Source organism: Cynocephalus volans, chromosome 9, assembly GCF_027409185.1.
Source record: "Cynocephalus volans isolate mCynVol1 chromosome 9, mCynVol1.pri, whole genome shotgun sequence".
Taxonomy (NCBI): Eukaryota; Metazoa; Chordata; class Mammalia; order Dermoptera; family Cynocephalidae; genus Cynocephalus; species Cynocephalus volans.
In genome coordinates, this window is record NC_084468.1 from 143856549 (window position 1) to 143872939 (window position 16391).

The window sequence follows — 16391 nt, forward strand, 5'->3', positions numbered from 1 at the left end:
TTAGAGACAATTATACTTAGATTTGATCTTAAGAATGTAACGTTTGCTTAAATCATTTGAGGAGAGGTTATATTTTAGATAATAATTGCAGTTTGACCAACTTAGCTTTTCACAAATTGTACTTTGGAATGCCACGTTGTTAATTTTACTGATGTTACTAGCTCCCATTGTTTAAGCTATACGTAGCCATAGACAAGTTTTGTCACATTGCCCATGTCTTTGTGTCCTTTTGAAATGACCGAATCAACTGACTTTTTTTGTGAAACTTCCTTGTCTTTACAGTAAAAACAGAAGCTAACTTTGAATTAGGGCTGTACCCAGTTTTCTCCTTCTTACAGAGGAATTGCTGAGGTGCAGTCCTTTTGAGCTTCTCATCGCATTCATGTTGCTTTTTTTCATCTCTGTTACACAGTGAGAAGTGTAACAAAGCATCATAAAAATATGATTCTTTACAAAATTATGAAAATTAGCAAAATATGTTTTTAACCTTGAAGGTATATAAAATTACCAACTTTTTAACATTACTCCTTTTTTTTTATTACTGTATTTATCATTACACAATGTAATCATTTTTTGTGGCCCTTTGCCAACTACTCCTCCTTTTTAAATACGTTTCATTGACTCCTTGTCAATCCTAGAATAAGAGCCAAAGTTTTTCTATTGCTTACAGTGCCCTCCATTACCTTGCTGCTCCTCATGTCTTTAAACTGAGTCACTCACACTGATTTTTGATAGATGTTATTTGACAGATAGATAAATTATCTATCTTCCTGACTGTATAATTACTATGTACTGTTTAAATCTCTACATAAATATGTACTTGATTAAATGTACATTAGTATTGGAAGATTTTACATATCTAAGTCTCAGATAAGCATCTTGCTTTATAATCTTCAACTGCTATGAGCTGTGGCTTAACCAATGTATTTTCTCTTAGTTACGAGCAAACCCAATCCAACTTGAACAAGCGTTCGTTTTGGGATCTCTTTCACCATAATTTATCCTTAAAAGTTTTCAAGCCTCTTTCCCCAGCCAACCTGGTGAACAGTCATGCTAAATTAAAGGGATGATCCAAACATTCCCTCTGGAAGTTCTGTTCTTATTACTTGTTAAAGGTTCATTCCTCCAGGCTTTGTTTGTGGCCTGACAGGTGATAGGTGTGATTTTCCTCTGCTAACATAATGTACATATTACAGTCAGTCCGTGACCCATGTACCACGTGTTCACATTTTATCTGCTCATGTTGTTGCACTATTATATTCTTCTGCCTTCTAACAACAGGAAAAAAAATGTATATATATGTATATATATATTTGAAACCAGAAAATTTTTCATCAAATTTGGTTTCCTTATACATAAACCATTTTTTGTTTTCAGTTACATTACACATATATATTCTTCTATAAGGTCATATTAGAACATATATAGAGAGAGAATATAAAATTCTATAATATACACAGAATCTGTAATATTTTTAAGTACTATTTAGTATTTCTTTTTAAACACAAATTAATATTCCTACAGCTGTTTATATTCAACTTTTTGATGCAGAGTTCTATCCATCAGTATAGTGATTGTCTACCTTGACTGCACTTTGGAATCACATAGAAACTTTAAAAATACCCATGCCTGAGCCGCAATCTCAGAAACTCCGATTTAATCTTCTAATGGGAGGGACCAGGCATCTGCACATTTATATGTTTCCAGGTCATTCTCATGTGCAGTCAAGATTGATACCCACTGCTTTAGAAGCTTTTAGAGTCAACCTACACATGGAATTCCTTCCTTGAAATAGTCTTAAATCATTATAAAGAAATAAGTTCTGTAGTAATACAAAATATTTTTCCTGTAAGTTTATATAACGTTTAACCTTAAGGATACTAAATATGTGTTCTGTTGAGTTCCAGTAGTATCTGTTATATATAAATGGTAAGAGGTAAAATTCCTACCATGATCATTTTGCTGCCAAAAATCATTTCACCTGAACTACATTCTTCATAACAACATAGCAATAACGCAACAGTAGAAGTGCTCATAAGTAATTTTGAGATATTTTTTCCACAGTTTGATAAATGAAAAAGAAATAAGCTATATTAGCTTTTTTTAGAAATCCAGAAATTCTAACAACTGGCACGTAATTCAAAGGATAGCTGAGCCTATGTTTTCCAGTGGTGTAGGGGCTTATACCTAGCTTAGGTAATTTCAGAATCTTAGCTAATTTTCCCCTTCTGGAAACTTTGGACTACTTTAGAGACTAGTAACTAACAGATCAAATGTCTTTTGAGAAATCCCGAAACTTCCTGAGACGAAGTATTATACTTTCCAGTGACAAACACCCTATCAGAAGGAATAAATGTGTCTATAGTAAAATATTATTTTATCAAGTATCAGCAAATTTTGAAAAAATTGCATATTGAATACAATCCTAATAGGGGTTGAGGAGAAATAAAAGCTGCTTCACGTTCCTTCTTTTAAAAAGAATAAATATGAAATGACATCACTGAGAGAATATTTAATATGAAATAATTAAGCAAATAATGTTAGAAACTCTGGTGTTTACACTAAATACAAAAGCTGCAAGAAGTTTAAATTGATAATCACTAAGTTTTCTCACACGTCAAGAGAGGGGAATGTTTTTAAAAAAAATTTAAACTATAAAGTTCTGTGATTTGTTCACATTTTGAGTAAATTCTCAATTGAAGAATTATACTTTTTTGAATCAGATATTTCATTCTAATTCACATTTCATTAAACTTTAAAAGTGGGACTTAGTAAGAAATTTCAGAGACTCAGTTTTATTATTTCTTTGCTTGAATAATAAATATTTAGTCATTTAGTCATCTTGTAATTGTCCTGATCAACATTTGGCAGCCACAGCAATAATATATCTGCTCACATCTCATTTTTTTCATCTAGGTAGACAAAAGATAGGGCTAAAATGAAAATAATTCCTAAGAGCCATCTTTAAATATTTTATAAAGACACATAAACTGGCCCCAAACTGGAAAACTCTTTGGAATTATCTATTAAAATTAAACTCATACTAGCTCTATAACCTAAGAATTATACTCCAAGAAAAATGAATGCATATATCCAACAAAAGGCATATACAGAATGTCATAATAGTACAAATCAGAAACAACCCAAATGTCCATCAGTAGTAGAATGGATAATAAATTGTGAGTTTTGTATAATGCAGCACTATAGAATAATTAAAACAATACACTTCTATTACATTCAACAACATAGATATATATAACCGACATAGTGTTTAGCAAAAAAAAAAAAAAAAAAAGCCAGACATGAAAGAATGCCTATTTTAAGATTCTATTTATATTAAGTTCAAAGGCAAAACTAATTTACGGTGAAAATTCCAGAATAGTGGTTACCTTCAAAAGATAGTATTGACTAGAAGTGGTATGTAGGACCTTCTGGACCAAAGGAAATATTTGTGTTATAATTTGAGTATGCAAAAATGTATTGAAATGTACAATGGTGATCTATGTACTGTAGTATATCTAAATTACTTCAATTAAAGTTTAAAAATTGATATATTCAATATTTTTCTTTAGTTAACCAGTCTGGTTACTGATAACAATACTTTGGGCAATGTTGTTTCACACATGGCCAGCATATGACTTAAATCCTGTATCATAATTCTTACAATACAGCATCAACATTCTCTTTTTAGTAAAAAAAACCTTAAAATACAGATTAATATAAAGAAGAAAGATGGATTTGCAATTATAAAATGATGTTAAGCTATATCTTTAACATTGTGTGTTTCAAGAGAAGTTGAGTCTGCTGCTTTGTATAGCAGCAATTAATTCTAAAGCCACTAGAGCAGAGTTTTCCAAATTTGTATTAAAACATAATACAAATTTGTATTATGTTTTAATTCTGTTTTTTTCCACAAACTTTTTGAAGTACCCTCATAAATATATGAAGTACACATTCATATATATACATATTATGTATATACTATTCAAGTGCATTGTAATAAAATATACCATTATTTAAGTCATATCTAATTTATGGTAAATTCTAGCTTTCAATTATTGTCACTGTTAAATGTTTAAAACTGTTCAAATGTAGACTCTTTTTACTGTCTTAACATTGTTTTCTAAAAAAAAAATCATATTAAACTGATTAAGAGCAGATGTATCCAGTTAAAAATTTTACTACAATATAAAATTAATATTTTTATAAAATAATTCTGTGTATTTTGAAATATTGAAATATAAAACCCTTCAACCACTGGATAATAGAAAGAAAAACAATATTACAAATAATGGAAAAGGATTTGAAGACACTTTACCAAAAAAAAAAAAAAATTATAAAAGGCCAGTATGCAAATGAAAAGGTACTTAATGTCACTAGTCTTCTAGAAAATTCAAATTAAAACTTCAATGGATACCAGTATACACTCTCAACAATGTCTGAAATTAAAAAGACTGAGACCAAAAATGTGGAGCAAATGGAAATTTCGTAAGTTGATATTAGAAATATATAATTTTATAATACTTTAGAAAAAGTTCTAGTAGTTTTTTATTTAAAGAGAAATGCCTACCCTATTAATCAGCAGTTCACTCCTAGCATTCACCCAGGAAAATAAAAATATATAATAATAAACAGACGTGTAGAAAAATGTCCAAAGAGCTTCATTCACATCTGTATTTTGACACTTTTTTTCTCATTAAACTCTGTTTTAATGGATCTCAAGTTGTTTGCATTAAAAAGTACTGATTTTAAAAACTAATAACTTAAAACTGCCACACAAAAAACCAAAATGGTCCACAAAACATTCTCCTTTCCTTCTGAAGGTTTTACGATGCATCCTTATCATTAACCAGTCTTTTACTATTAAACTTAAATGGCCAATTGTGATAAACGTTTCTGAGACTGTTCTTCCACCACTGATTAAGACTGGGGTGGCAGGTATTAGGGATAATATTCATTTAGCCTTCTGAGCTTTCTGGACAGACTTGGTGACCTTGCCAGCTCCAGCAGCCTTCTTGTCCACTGCTTTGATGACACTCACAGCAACTGTCTCATATCACAAACAGCAAAACGACCCAGAGAAGGATAGTCAGAGAAGCTCTCAACACACATAGGCTTCCCAGGAACCATATCAATGTGGCAGCATCACCAGATTTCAAGAATTTGGGGCCATCTTCCAGCTTCCACCAGAACGCCGATCAATCTTTTCCTCCAGCTCAGCAAACTTGCCTGTGTGACAATCAGGAACAGGGGCAGAACCAGCACTGATTTGACCTGGATGATTCAGGAAAATCACCTGAGCAGTGAAGCCAGCTGCTTGCATGGGTGGGTCCTTTTTGCTGTCACCAGCAACACTGCCATGATGAACATCTCTGGCAGACACGTTCTTAACACTGAAGCCCACACTGTCTCCAGGAAGAGCTTCACCAAAGCTTCATGGTGCATTTCAACAGACTTTACCTCAGTTGTAACACTGGCTGGAGCAAAGGTGACCACCATGCCAGGTTTGAGGACACCAGTCTCTACTCGGCCCACAGGGACAGTACCAATACCACCAATTTTGTAGACGTCCTGGAGGGGCAGACGCAAGGGCTTGTCAGTTGGACAAGTTGGTGGCAAGATGCAATCCAGAGCTTCAAGCAGTGTGGTCCCACTGGCACTGTCATCTTTATGGGTGACTTTCCATCTTTTGAATTAAGGCGTATTAGTGCTTGGCTCCAGCATGTCACCACCATTCAAACTAGAAATTGGGACACATGCTACTATGTCGGGGTTGTAGCCAATTTTCTTAATGTAGGTGCTGACTTCTTTAATGATTTCCCCTTATCTCTTCTGGCTGTAGGTTGGCTCAGTAGAATCCATTTTGTTAACACCAACAATCAGTTGTTTCACACCCAGTGTGTAAGCCAGAAGAGCATGCTCACGGGTCTGCCCTTTCTTGGAGATACCAGCTTCAAACTCACGAACACCAGCAGCAACAACCAGGACAGCACAGTCAGCCTGAGAGGCGCCTGTAATCATGTTTTTGTTAAAGTCTCTGTGTCCTGGGGCATCAATGATAGTCATGTAACACTTGCTGATCTCCAGTTTCCACAGGGAGATATCAATGGTGATACCACGCTCAAGTTCAGCTTTCACTTACTGCTCTGTTTCTTGGATTAGTTCCTTTGCATATGGGCTTCTGAAGGTTTTACGATGCATCGTTATCATTAACCAGTCTTTTACTGCTAAACTTAAATGGCCAATTGTGATAAATAGTTCTGAGACTGTTCTTCCACCACTGATTAAGACTGGGGTCTTAAACCACAGTGAGATACCACTGCACACTTATCTGAATGGCCAAAATCCAAAACACTGACAACATCAAATACTGGCGAGGATGGGAGGCAACAGAAACTTCAATTCACAAAATTTCACAGCCACTTTAGAAGACAGTTGGGTAGTTTCTCACAAAACTAACTGTATTCTTACCATGTGATCATGCAATCATGTTCCTTGGTATCTACCCAAAGAAGTTCATAACTTAGGTACACAGAGAAACCTGCACAGGGATGTTTATAGCACCTTTATTCATGATTATCAAAACTTGGAAGCAACCAAGATGCCCTTTAGTAGGTGAGTGTATAAATGAACTGTGGTACATTCAGGCAAAGGAATATTATTTAGCACTAAAAAGATATGAGTTACCAAGCTATGAAAATACACGGAAGAACCTTAAATATATATCACTAAGTGAGAGAAGCCAATCTGAAAAGGCTATATACTATGTGATATCAACTATATGACGTACTGGAAAAGGTAAAAGTACAGAGACATTAAACCAATCAGAAGTTGCCAGAGGTTATGGGACAGGAATAGATGAATAGGCAGAGCACAGATTTTTAGAGCAGTGAAACTATTCTGCATGATACTATAATGGTAGATACATATCATTATACATTTGTCACAACCCATGTAGTGTACAATACCAAGAGTGAATGCTATTGCAAACTATGGACTTTGGGTGATTGTGTCAATGTTGGTTCATTGACTGTGAAAAAAACGTACCGCTCTGGTGCAGGATGTTAATAGTGGGGAGGCTGTCCCTATGTGGGGCAGGGGATATATGGGAACTCTGTTTTGATCAGTACTTTGTGTGTAGTAGGTACTTAATAAACACTTGCTGAAATAATGAGTGAGTGTACTTTTTTTGGTTGGTAAAAAACAGACTTGAATAAAGGTGTTAATTTGGGAGCAGGGCATTTAAAGGAAACAACTGTGCTGGCAGACAGGAAGTCTGGGTTCTAATCTCAGTTGAACAAACAGCACCTTGCCATGTCACCTTCAATGAAAAACTTTGCCTCTCAGGCCCTTAGTTTTACCATTTGTATTATATTTTTTAAAACGGATTGAATATTTTCTACTACCCTACCTCTCTGAAAACACTAACTCTAAGCCCATATACAAAGGAGCTAATCCAAGAAATAGAGCAGTAAGTAATATTAGTTAAAAATATCACCCATCCAAGTGTGATTCATATAACATAGGGTTTTCATCTCTTAAACATGATGAATGTCAAATTCATAAATCAGGATATTTGAATGAAAGGAATTTATTCGAAGAATTTCATTTTTAATACAGAGTTTTGCTAATTGAAGTCACAATAATTATTTTTAATAATGAAAGATGCACGAAACAACTTACACATTGATGTAGTGCATAAGCCAGCTTGCCAATATATTAATCTTAATGATTAGATTAATATATCTCTACTTCATTCACTTGTTCCTAACTCATAACCCTTTTTCCTACATACGCATGTTTGGAGTATCCACATTGAAACCTGTTGAAAATAACCACACTCATATTTCATTTTTTGAATACATTGTAGCGCAATGTGTTTAATTCATGCAAATGCAGGCATGTTAACAGTTTGCTTTCTTTAACAAACCAATATGATCTAGCACTATTTGTTCCATAGAAATCCTGAGAAAAGATAACTAGATCTATTGATAAGAAGGCTGTGGAAGTCAACCAGAAGAAAATGCACGCTAATGACAACCTACTTAACTGCTCGTCTGTCCTAATATTCTGGTGCTTCTTTATCAGTAAAAGAATAAGAATCAATGACTGTTCATGGAAACAAAGGTAAAGCCATGCGGGTGATTTTTTTGTTTGTTTGTTTGTTATTGTTTGTTCTTTTAACTATCAAGGTTACTAAAAATATATGTGTACATGGAGTGGGGTAAAAGAAAGCATTGTGATTCGGTTCACTTGAAAATCCATATTCTGCTATTAGAAAACATCACATGTGCCCAAGGCTGGTGCCTAAGTGACGTGTCCTGGAATTCTGACAAACTTGGCTCTAATGTACTATAGGAATTTGACTTTATTTGGCTACTTTGTTATATTTGTGTTGAATAGATGTAAATAGAATGCAAATTCATCACATTTTTTTGCATTTCAAAACTTCAACTCTTCAAAGGAAAACAGCTTAATTTTTTCCAAGTATAGCTACTTTTAATGCTTTAAGCAAAATGTTTTAGTGTAGGGTCATAGAAGTGTAGAAGAGCATCTTTTTGCATATGACCCACAGATGTGTCATAACAGTGCTTTTTTGAAAATTCATTCTCAAAGAGATCAAAAGACAATTTTCTGTAGAAGGTTCTTATCTTGAGGATTTTAGAAGTCATATATATCCTTTTGTTTACTTGCTTTAGTTAAGCAGAGCAATTGAGTCTACCGAATGCCAATTTTCTCCAAATTAGGAAGTATGCCTTGATTTGAAGGAATAAACATGCAAACAACACATCCAAAGCCTGACAAAACTTTATTTTCTTAAAGTTCTTGAAAGGACAAAGTGAAAAATGGAATGAAGCTATATCCAAGTATCTGGTTTTCAAATTAACTTTGCCCATGCAGCATTTAGGTTTGTTTTTTTAATTTGTGGCAAACCTAATGTGTTATGGGTGTACTCTCAATGTGTATTGGGAGACAATTTGCCATGGGTCTCCAGGATTTTTGCACATCTGGTGAGCAGGCACACTGACTGCTGTTTGTTCAGGGCTATCTTGTCAAGGATGTCTGCATAGCAAATAGCCTTGGAACATGTAGATAATATCTCCCTCTGGAGTAAAAGGCAAGTGTGTTTACAGCCTTATAAGACAGAGATTGTATTTCCATTCAGAGCAAAGGTCAGGGATACAGTATAATATACTGTATATATAATATACTGCCCAGTATAATAAACATAACGTCTCCCTCTGGAGCAAAGAACAGTTATGCTTGTGGCCCATACAAAAATCTGGTGTATTTCAACTCACAAGTCTTCCTGTATAACATACTCTACTGTGTGTACTTGTGTAACCTGGCCCTCTCTGCATTTCCCTGTAAAAATTGGGGCAAGGGGACTAGCTCGAATGCTGATACAATGGCTACTGCTATCACTGTGAACAATAAGCTGTCCTTTGTCTCTGACCCAGGAGTCTTGTATCCTCTGTCACTATCCATAAAACTATGTGTGGCAGGCAACTTACTGGCTTGAAAAGAGAGTAAAATCTTAGACCTTTCACAATTCTTGTCAGTATTCAGAGTTGTTCACTGAAGCAAAGCTTACTTATGTCTTTCCCTGCCATGCCAGTGTTGGGAAGATGAAAGGAGGGCAGAAGAGCTCAGAAAAATTGTCCCTTGTCAACAGAATTATCATTATAATACAGATAGTCTCTTTCAGGCATTTAGCATGAGAATAATAACACTAGGAAAGCATTTAGCCTATCAGCAATCCAAGTGAATTTCTAATGGCATTTTTAAATAAAAGAAGGGTTTTTTCTTCAATTTTCTTCTTTTTGCGCCTTTAGAGGCATAATTTACAAATATATATATATATATATATGTAATATATACAACTTGATGTTTTGATATTCTTATGCACTGTGAAATTATCATAATCATCAAGCTAATTAACATATTCATCATCTCACGTATTTATCATTTTCTTTCTTTTTTCATGCATGTGTGTGCTTTATCAAATTTCAAGTATACAATACAGTATTGTTAGCTATAGTGTCCATGCTATATTTATATCTTGATCTTGCATAACTGAGAATTTTACAGACATTTTTTGTTTTAATTTTTGCTTAGGCATCTTAAATGACTAAGAAAGCATCTTTGCTAAAACTCATGAGATTTCTTAGATTTGTTCTTTCCATTTATAAGGAATGTGGAACTATTATGTGCACTTGATTAACCTAGAACTTCAATTTTAAAATTATTATTCAGTAGTTCTTGCTCGATCACAAAAACAGGGATGGGATGGTGTCAGTCAATATCAAGATTTTATTTGTCAGAAAAAGTTCAAAAACATTCTTATTTTTCAAACACAATTAATTTGATTAGAAAAAATTCTGAGATTTATTAACAATATTTAGTCCTTATGATATATATGAAAGAAACGTATCCATGTATATTATTGGTATATTCCTTAATATTTATTAATTAATGCAACCATTAATCCTTTAACTCCCTTCATTCATCCCTAATATTTTTGTTCTCAGATAGTGATCCAAATTGCTTCCTGACTTCTGCAAAAAGTATTAACATTTTAAAGGGCCTTCCCTTAAATATTCTGCAAGCAATCAGATATTTCTGAGGGTGGTGGGGATGGTTATACAACTTTTACTCATTCATAAAACAATGCTCCTGGGTTTGCCTGAAGGTTCACAGCCTCTAAGCAGTCACAGTTTTGATGTTTTCTTTAATGTCTATCTCTTTCCCTAGAGTTCTCTCCTGCCACTCTTCACCCATCCACATCTATCATTCTTTTAACACGGAAAGAAAAAAAAAAAAAAACCAGCTTACCCCACAAATGACTTCTTTGAATTTTACAGTAAATAGCAACACTCTTTGGAATTATTAAATTATGCACACTCTTTGCCCCATTTGCACAGTAACTACCCTCACAGGTAAACGTTTTGATTTAGGAAGTAAAGGAACCATATCAATTCAGATTTGCAGAGGTAGCTCTGCACTAGAAAGTATTCTGTGGTCACAGAGTTACAAGCATTTTAGGGACTTTAAGTGGTCCCTCTAGGTATACTCAAAGAACACTCCTTCTGTTCTTATGATTTCTTCCCTCAAGTCTGACTTTGATTATCTTCATCAGCATACAATGTAGAAGTGTCATCAGTGCTGTAGGTAAGAAAAGTCTTGTAAGATATGATACGGACCCTAAGAGGCTTTACAGTCAACTAATTATAGTAAATCCTAATATACTGTAGTATTAGTTCATGAATATTACATGGTTATAAATATAACAGGAGGTTAAATTGTGATGGGAAATTACAGCCAAGCAAGAAGTAGACAGAAGAAGAAAATAATGTAGAAAAGAGAATAAGAAAAGACCAAAAGTGGAAATGAAACAGGGAGCCAAGTAGTACAGAAAAGGAGCACAGGATTTGTGCTTAGGTGCTGTGGGTTTACGTTCTAGTTAGTTCTGCCCTGTTCGTGAGGATAAACCAGGTTATACTGAGATAACAAACAATTCTCGACTCTCCATGATCCAAAACAACAAAGTCTTTTCTTTATTTCTGTCCCGTGATGATCTCTAATTGCCAGGGTGTTTTCCTTATCATAGTCATTTAGACACTATGGATGATTAATCACCCACCACCTTGAACAAATGTTGTTTGCCATGCCAGAGGAGACAGAGAGTTTTGAAAGATTTTACAGTTGTCATCAAATATTCAGCCCAGATTCATTCCATGGCACTTCTGTTTACAACTCAGTGGCCACAACTAGATGCATGACCTAATCCAACAAAGGGACCAAGATGTAATCCTACATTACTCTCATGTAACCAGAATGTGGGGAGAACGGGAAACAAAAATACTCATACTACAACCAACATTAAGTTATTTAGATTATGTATTTATAAATCCTGCTGCCTAACTTTCTAGCTGTGTGACTTTAAATAATTACTAAACAATTGTGAATTCTAGCTTCCTCATCTATAAAATAACAATAAAACCACTTATCCCATGGCCATGGGAATATCCACATATGACTTAATATATAAAACAAAACTAACAGTGTATCATGTACATAGTAAATGCCTGGTGACACTATTAAGTCTTGTTTTGCATGGGCTGCTCTGAGTATGCCAACTGTGGGGATGGCTCAAAATTTGGGAGACTTCAAGGAACTTTCTCACAAATGCAAATGACAACCAATAGTCAGTACTTGCTATGCTCAGCACCCAGATTTCTTGTAACAGACCAGTAATTAAGGTGGTAATTATTGCTTCCTAGTGAGTCTTCATAGAAAGGTTGACCTAAACCAGGACTACAACAACCATCAAGAGAAGACATTAATTTTAGAAATGGATATGGAGGAAACTGTGGTTGTGCTTACGGAGGGGCAAGAGGAACAATCTGAAAGAACATTGGATAATGCTTCTTGATGTCAGTGTCATATTGCTTTTCAGTATTATCATATGTATTTTTTCTTGGTTCTTTTTTTCCTGTCTCTGGCCTATTTCTGCTTTTACCTACCTCCTACCGATCTCATTGGTTCTGTCTGTTGCCTTCTCTTTTCCTTGGAAAAATTGCTTTACCTGTCTGGGTTTTATAAGTTCATTCAAATAAATAGGAATAATATTTCCTGCATCCCAGGATTATTACATGATTAAACTATGACAAATAACGTATATGAAAGCACCTAACACAATATAAGCATGCAATGTTAATAAATGAAAAAAAAAAAAACACTTTTGGAATTTGGATTTGGTGATTGTATTTTACAATTCTAGAGTTATAGTTAATTTCTACATATGACATTCCATAAGTGCTTGTTGGATAAACACATTAGGTAAAACACATGATCAGCTCTCTCAGATACACTCATATCTGTGAATTATAATTAAGATTTCTATATTTAGCATGATAAATTTATGTGTTATTCATTTTTATGTCAAGATGCAGACATTTTTAGTTGCAAGTGATATATATATATATGCATATGTTTATATTTATACCTATAATATTTCAATGAAATCTGACAAATAAATCTGACATTTCAATGTTTCCTCTCAAAAAGGGATTTATTATATAGTTGGAATACAAATATTTGGTAAAAATTAATTCTATACATATATTTGTTCACATTCAAAATGCTGACACTTTTCTGAAGAAAAAGTGGAAAATGGTTAATCAGGCCTAAAGATCTATTGTGTCTACTATTATTTATTTTATACCTTTCTAGTCAATAACTATTCATTATTAGTAAAACCTAATCCAAATTGAAAATCTCCTATGCATTCGCTCAGTCATACAAAAATATAGATATTTATATTCTTTACAATTTGAATAAAACTGTAGAGCGTGAAAATAACAAATGAATGAAAATTAATTTATATAATGCCACTAAAATAATTTATTTTTAAAATTCAAAGTATTGATCTATTGATTTTATTCTAATAAATGATAGGAAAGGGCATTTTATTCAAGTAATTTATTATTAATTATAATAAACTATTTAGATACAAATATATGTATATATATCATCTTGTTTTTAACCTTATTCTAGTCATTAGGCACAGTCATTCATTCCACATATATTTATTGAATCTATATTATGTGCCGAATACTGTTCTAGGTGTAGGGCAAGATGAACGGAATTCACATCCTAATGGAAAAAAAAAATTCTGCAAATTAATAAATAAGTGAAATATATGTCTTGAAAAATGGTGATGAGCTCTTTGGAAGAAAATGAATTTTTAAAAAAGGGGAGATAGGGAATATTTATGGCTGTTCCATTTTCAGTCATGGTTTGGGAAGGCCTCACCCGTAAAGTGGCATATGAGCCTAACGGAGAAGGGAATTGGTGGAAAAGGGATAACCATGAATTTCTGGGATCCTAATAGTGACTGACACAAACAAAAAATAAAGACTACAATACAGATTTCAAGGTCTCGGAGAAGGAAAGGTAGTTTCTGAGGGTTGGGTAGGGGTGTTTGTGATGAGTAAAAAGTATCTGGTGGGGTTTTCACAGGACTTGCACAACTCAGGGTTCATTTTCACTCCTGTCAAATATCCAGTCACACACACAAACACACACACAATCACCGATTATAGCCCAATCTCACCTCTGTCCAAAGCTGTTTAAAAGTTGGATACCACTATGACATTCTCTGCCTCTGTGCTTTTAAACACCAACAATCACATATCATTTCTCACTAGTTAGAGGTAAAGACACACAGAGATAGAAAAGATTGGGAGGTGACACATGATTTTGGGCGGATATTAGTGCTTTTCAAACAAGTATAACTTATTGTGCTATTTCTTTTCTTTAAAGCTTTATTAAATCTCACAGCAAAGCATAAATAGTTTATCTTTAACATGCAAATTTAATTCAAAACAGTTTGTTTATAAATGTACACACTGATGCATAAAAACCTGTGGTATTATTTTTTAGCAGGGGAACAATCAGAAAAACATAGCCATGTATTCTACTTGTCATTTTTCTGCCATCAATTCAATTAAACAGTATTTACTGTGTTGATGACACCAGGAACAAAACGATGACAAAGGCATTGTTCCTGACTTCAAGACACATAACTCAAGGCAAACAGCACACAGTAAATACTCACTGGGTATGTAACAGTGTAAGCCAAATTGTTATATTAGTAATATGTTCTGAGAACATTCATAAAGAAGTTATCATTTCTAAAATTTGGACGGAGATAAAACTGATGACTTAGGGAACAGCACTGATAATTGAAAGCCATTAGAACAAGGCCCATCCTCCAACTTCATGTATCCCGACTACAAACTTTAAAAATTTATTTACTTTCATGTGACTGAATTTCCGCAATGATTTCTGACACTGAAATATGTTTTCGCATCTTACATATGTTCTTTTTTTCTGGCTATCAAAACTATCTTTTATGTTATCCCTAGCCAATTAATATATTTAATAAATGGGTGCATTCAGATAATTCCTTAACCTTTCTAAGACTTAATTTCTCACCTCTGAAATGGAAGTAGGTACATCTTCATAAGATCATTTTGAAGATGAAATAAAATCACGCATTTAAGAGCTTAGCCCTGTGTCTGGCACATAAAAATCCCAGTAAAACTTACCTATTTTATCAAAATATCATGATACTTTTGAAATAATTTCAGCAAAACTATGTGAAATATAAATGAAAACAGCATGTACTGAGTGTTAAGGAGAAAATTGATATTTGTTTATTTCAAAAGTCTTTTTTAAAGACAGCATAAGAAATTTTAGAATTATATAAAATTTTCTCCCATAGTTATCATGTCACTTTTTGTGCTTTTCCTACTTTCTATGAAAACTAAAAATGTATTATAAACTTTTATTTGATTTAATAAAAAGTTGATTGTGTATATGTATCATTTGCAGTATCATGAAGTGCTATTTAAGTAAAAGAACTAGCTTAATTTGTTCTAAGTACTTAATATTATATTTATAGTTTGTCTCAATATCAAATTTAGTTTGTACTTGAAAATATTTAACATAAAGTGATTTCCCCAATATTAGAAAACCAGAAATTATGATATTTTTATAAAATTAAAATTTGTATGAAAATTAATTATTTGCCAACCTATATATCTGCACATGATATAGACAACTTTTTGCTTATCTTTATGGCAAATTCCAAAATATAACACTTTGTTTTTTAGTTAAAAATGTTCTAAACTTAAAGTTAATATAGAAAATAATTTTAAAAATCCAGTTGATTAGATCTTACCATATTTACTTATTTTTATAAATTCATTACTATTACTTTATGTAAACTTAAATGGTGTATTATTTAAAATAAGAGAACTTTATTCTTTGTTAAGGAGTATTAAATTCCCAAAAATATAAATTTCCAAATTTACTGCTATTTCATGTTTTAAAATGTACAGTTTTTCATAATGTGGAAACTACTGCAAGCATATTCTGAAATAAGTGCTCCTAAATGAATAATAAACCAGAGAAGTAATAGCTTAGTTTGTAATTGGTAGGCACTATGAGCAAATTCAGAATATTGACTGTACCTTATGTCGTAATCTTATTAGAGGTTGGTAGGATTTAAGGCCATATCCTGCTTCGTTCGCTGGCCTTCCTTCTGACTCCAGAAAAACGAATACAAGAACCAGAACAGCTGACCAGCCCTTAAACATCCTTATTACTTTTCACCTGTCAAAATTAAAATCGCAAGTAATCAGAGAAAATGCATTATACATTAAAGAAATACATCAGAAAATATTCAGTATCACACAGAAATCTCTACAGAGCTAATCAAAACTTGCTGGCAGTTGCCAACTGGATTCATGATAGGTATGCATCACCAAATAAAGGTTACCCCTTTGATAAAAAAAATACTGTTTTTTTTTTTTTGTTGT

General features: G+C 33.2%; 1 protein-coding gene across 3 annotated transcripts in view; it reads right to left on the bottom strand.

Annotated features, from left to right (window-relative positions):
* FSTL5 (follistatin like 5) overlaps window positions 1–16169 on the bottom strand; it is a 733912-nt gene extending 717743 nt beyond the window's left edge. For all 3 annotated transcript variants that reach the window (XM_063108449.1, XM_063108448.1, XM_063108446.1), the window contains exon 1: window positions 16044–16169. In XM_063108449.1, coding sequence (XP_062964519.1) covers window positions 16044–16169 — 126 coding nt within the window. The remainder of the gene's footprint in view (window positions 1–16043) is intronic.
* Between the last annotated feature and the right edge of the window lie 222 nt (window positions 16170–16391).